General features: G+C 47.9%; 1 protein-coding gene across 1 annotated transcript in view; it reads right to left on the bottom strand.

Moving 5' to 3' along the window:
* The window catches only part of Ect2l (epithelial cell transforming 2 like), a 110,950-nt gene that overhangs the window by 46,258 nt on the left and 59,796 nt on the right, over positions 1-4,896 (bottom strand). The window contains exons 10-11 of the mRNA XM_004628582.2: positions 2,258-2,350; positions 465-643 (exon numbers count right to left, since the gene is read on the bottom strand). Of these exons, the coding sequence (XP_004628639.1) occupies positions 465-643; positions 2,258-2,350 (272 nt within the window). The remainder of the gene's footprint in view (positions 1-464; positions 644-2,257; positions 2,351-4,896) is intronic.

Raw genomic sequence — 4,896 nt, 5'->3', positions numbered from 1 at the left:
AAAAAATACATTTAAAGAAAATTTACAGAAAATGTTCAACCATTAAATTTTACTTGTGCTAATCCTGATTTTATATTTTCTCTTTAGGAAATAAACATGAGACACCAATATGCAATGTATTGGTTATTGCAACTGTCCTACTAACCTGTTTTGAAACTGTCTCAATGCTATTTCTTTCTCAATAAAATTAATTTAAAAAGGAAATAAGCATGGAGTGAAACATGATTGTGATCTCAGTGCTTTGGGAGGCTGAAGCAGGAGGATCACAAGTTCAAGCCCCATCTGGGCCATCTAGTGCCTTAGTGCCCAATCTTAAGTTTTTAAAAAAGGATCTTGGGATGCTGTTCAGTGCAAAGGCCCTGGGTTCAAGTACCAATACAGCAAAATAAAATAATTTTTCATTTTTAAAAAAGAATAAACTTCATAACTAACGCACAGCCAAAGTAGCCAGCGCTCTTACCAACCGCCCTGGCAATGATGTGCTTGTGCAGTTCCTCCGAGAGATAACCGAGCTCCTTCCTCACTGATTTCAGGGTGTCTTCCAGGACCTCTGCCCAGTGGGCCCAGCTCTGCAGCTTGGGTTCGCTGAAGTAGACTAAAGGCGGAGCTCTGTCCCCCGGCGGCCCCAGCCACTCACTGAGAACTGACACAGTTCTTCCTTTATCATCAACAATTCGAGCTCAAATGAAAGAACTCTACTTCTTGTTTAAAGTACAACCGAGCTGGGCCCGGTGGCCCATGCCTATAATCCCAACACTCAGGAGGCTGAGGTAGGAGGATCATTGCAAGTTTGAAGCCAGCCTGGTCTACAAGGTGAGCCAAGGCCAGCCTGAACTGCATAGTGAGACCCTGCCTCAAAACACAACACAAGGGGGCCTGGCCCTAGCTCAGGCCTTTAAGTGGCCGCTTCCACAAAGCTGTCAGCCTCAGGTTGCTGGAGTTCGATCACAACTCTCCCGCTGGCCAAAAGTGCCCTGAAGGCGTTCGAGGAACAAAAAAAAAAAACAAAAAACAAAACAAAAACGTAAAACAGAAACTCAGTTGTATTTTTCTGAGTTTCTCAGCCTTTCTCATTAGAAGTCTACAATTAAACAGCCACAACAGAGTAAGACAAGAGACTCTCAAAGGACACCGACACCATTTCCAACCCCTGTCCTTTACCCAGCAGGGTGGACGCACCTGGCTTGAAATTAGGAAATGAACTGCTTTCTGCCTTGTACCTTGGGAAGTGGAGTCCTGAACTAGGTAAGAACACACCTGGGGTTCTCATCACCCTAAAAGTGCGAAGGCCTGAGAGTGGTTCTTGCCTTCCTCGTGATCTCTCCTTGAGGAGCGTGGACGGGGCTCCTGTCCGCTTCGTTTCCCCTTTCTCTTACCAAGTCTGTGCGGAGGGCCTTACAGTGTGCTCTTCCAGAGGCAAATGAGGGGGGGAAGGAGGAAGGAGAGGAAATTGGGGTCCTGAGAGACGAAAGAGAGCCCCCCACGCTGGCCAGCCCTCTCTCCGCAGGCCCTGACGCGATCCTTGGGACATGACTAGGCACTGACAGCACAAGGGCTGTGGCTTCAACATGACATGAAGCCAGTGCGTGCTCTGTCACCACTACAGGGAATTTCTTCCCTCCAAGTCCAACACTCAGGCCAACTTCCCCAGCCTCGAAAGGGCCTCAATTTGGAAAAGAGCGGCAATGCTTGACAGGGTTTCTCCAGCAGTGCATTTCCTATTTGACAGGAAGCAAGCACGTTTTAAAAGGAAAATGATTCTCTTTACCACAGCAAAGCAACATAGTTTTCTTGTGGGTCGGGGGATGGGACATTTTGATCCTATGTTTGCAGTTTGCATTTCAACAGGTGCTTACTCTCGGGCGTATTTTCTCGGGCGCGGGTTCCTGTCTGATAACCTACTGCCAGTGAGCTAGGCAGGGCCTTCCTGCACCTCTTTGTAGCTGCAATTCACCTGCCCAAGTAAGTCCACCCTGACAAGCTCCAGCTGGGGAAGCTGCTCTGATTGCTTATTATTTCTCTAGATCAGCGACCTACACCTTTGCTTGGCTCAAAGATGACATTTTCAACACAATTTGATGCAAAATATTTGCAAAAAAATAAGTCTCTTCAAGCACACAGCCTGGGAATACAAAATTAAGTAATTTGAGAACGCTGTCCTTCCCTGAGGAGGTGACTGCGGACACGGGCCCTACCACTGCGACTCCGGTCCTTGGCTCCCGGTGGCCCCGGACGCGGGCAGCTGGTGAGCACTTACCGTGTTGGTACGAGCCTGTGGCGATCCCTGCGGGGGCTGTGAAGAGCGTGCCGGTGAGCCGAGTCAGCTGAGCAAGGGCCTCCACGCCTGCCTCTGTGTGGCCAAGGACACCCGCATCAGTCTACATAGGGACTCCTCAGCCACTGGCAAATAAATAGCACTAAGAGACGCCGGGGCTGGCAGAGGAGGGACAGGGCAGCTGTCACCTCCACCAGTGCCCACCCTGAGGTCCCGGAACTCACACGTTTCATTCATGAGGATTAAACAAGGGCCGGAGAGAGGGGCACAGGGTGGGCTGCTGCTTATTTTCAAACTTGGACTATTCAGCCCAATGATAGAGGAAAGTTGGCGTATATTATCTAAATAAGCTAACTCAGGACAATTTTTACTGTAAGGCAGACTGGAAACATAAAAGCAGGGTGGAATGCTGTGGCCCATATTGACTGCACTGTGGAAATCCTTCCTTTTCCAACGGCACAGTGTACAGTAGGGATCGCTGAATTCACAATCGATCTTGGAATGATACTCATGAACGGGCACACGTGTTCTCATTCCTTGTGGTCCCGGAGTAAATAATGACTTCAAACTGCATCAATCACTTCTTGGAACAAGAGGGTAGATATTGAAAGTTTTGGATTTCTCTCACAATAATCTTAATGCATTTCATTGAAAAAGAAACCAAGAGTCCCAAGGTAGCCCTTTAGTGAACTGATTTACTCAGTTGGTTTCAGTGAAAGTGCAATTAAGATTCACTGAGCAATGAACAATCATTTTTGTCTGCTTTGTTTTTGAGACAGGGTCTTGCTCTGTAGTGCAGGCTGACCCTGAACACACTGTGGAGCCCTGCCTGGCCTCAGAGATAGTGATCCTCTTGCCTCAGCCTCCCAAATGCTGAGACCACAGGCATTTGCAATGACTCCAGGCAGAAAGATTGTTATGAAGAACGACGCTGTAAAAATTGGATATCTGTATGTTAAAAAAAATTAAATCTTTGTTGATAACTTATATTCTATTTAAAGAAATGAAACAAATGGATCACCAACCTAAATGTCAAAACTGTAAACCAAATCCTAATGTGTAGGAATGAAATCTTTGTGAGCTTTGGTTAGATAGTTTTTAGAGATGATACCAAAAGCATGGTTTCTAAAGAGATGAGGAACCTAAGAACCTTTGCTCTTCAGAAGAAACTATTCAGAGGTGTAAAATATAAGACACAGGTAAGGAAAAAGCTCTTTCTAAAAATGTGCAACACATGTGAACAGACCATTCCCAAGGAAGATATAGGACAGATAAATATAGGACAGATAAATACACCAAAAGACACTTGGTCATTAGGAAATCGCAAATGAAAGCTGCAGTGACATAGCACCAGGCACCCCTGCGTGGCTGACGGGAAGCCCCTGAGCCCCTGAGCACTCGGGCGTGGGCCCTGGAGCTCTCGGCCTGTCCACTGGGAGGCTGTGTAGGGTGCAGGATCCAGCAAGAGAGCCAGGAGTTGGTCTTGGGCAGGGTTCCTGTCTGCAGGGCGGGAGGGAAGACAGGAGGAAGGAGAGGCTGGGGGAGGGGTGGCCTTGGTGTAGGGGGTTCTAAATGATTCTGTTTGCTTAGGAAAGTAAAGATGAAGAGACAAGGGTAGGAAGGACTGGATGAAGAGGGGATAGAACACAATTGTCATCTTCAAAGAGAGAAAATGAATAGTGAGGAAACGTGGTCAGACTGCCCAGTCTGCTAGCCCAGCTGGAGTGTGCGTGGGCCCACACTTCGGAATAGTTCTGGTGCTTCTTCCAGCAGGCCGGCTGCCTGGCCCAGGCTCTGAAGATGCCCCATGGAAACAGAATCGTGTTGCTAACCAGCTGGAGTGGGCCAGACAAAGGGAGATAGAGGCTGAGGCAGGAAGATCGCCGAGAGCTCGAGGCCAGCTTGGGCTACATAGAGTTCAGAGTCACCCTGAACTACATAGTGAGACACTGTCTCAAAAACAGGCTCAGCTCTTTGCAAAGCGATGAGGACACTGTGGGACAGTTAAGTCCAAGTTCATTGAGGAAGCTGCAAAAGATGAGGGTAGAATGACAGTGAGAAAGTGGAATGTGTGGACGAGTGGGACTTGGAGAGAGAATTGCTGGATGGGAAGATGTGAGCACAGGGTCTGGACACAGGCCGCAGAGAGTGGAGTGGCACAGCTGGTGGGGATGACATGCCAGGAGTGATGCAGCCTGCCAGGTATGGTGGCATATGCCTGGGGTCTAGCTGCTCAGGAGGCTGAGGCAGGAGGATTGCTTGGGCCTAGGAATTTGAGACCAGTCTAGGCAACATAGTGAGCCCTACCAAAAAAAAAATTAAATTTAAAAATAGATTTGCGGTCCTAATTCAGACTGAGAGTTTATCCAGTTGGTGAGGATTTCAGGGCTGGTGCCAGTGGCCCAGACTGCTACCAGGAAATGTAGTTTCAGTGCCATCGATTTCACTTGAGACAATTTTTGTCTTACTAGATTCTCTGTTCTCTTCCCTTGCTTCTCTGCTCTCTCTCTCTCTCTCTCTCTCTCTCTCTCTCTCTCTCTCTTTTTCCTGTATTTTAGGGAAGGGTCTACAGGATGTTCAGGGTCTCACTACTAGTTTGGACTCAAAGTGATTCTCCTGTT

The sequence above is a fragment of the Octodon degus genome, unplaced genomic scaffold (genome assembly GCF_000260255.1).
Source record: "Octodon degus isolate 3935 unplaced genomic scaffold, OctDeg1.0 scaffold00024, whole genome shotgun sequence".
Lineage (NCBI taxonomy): Eukaryota > Metazoa > Chordata > Mammalia > Rodentia > Octodontidae > Octodon > Octodon degus.
This window is presented reverse-complemented; position numbering and strand designations above follow the sequence as displayed.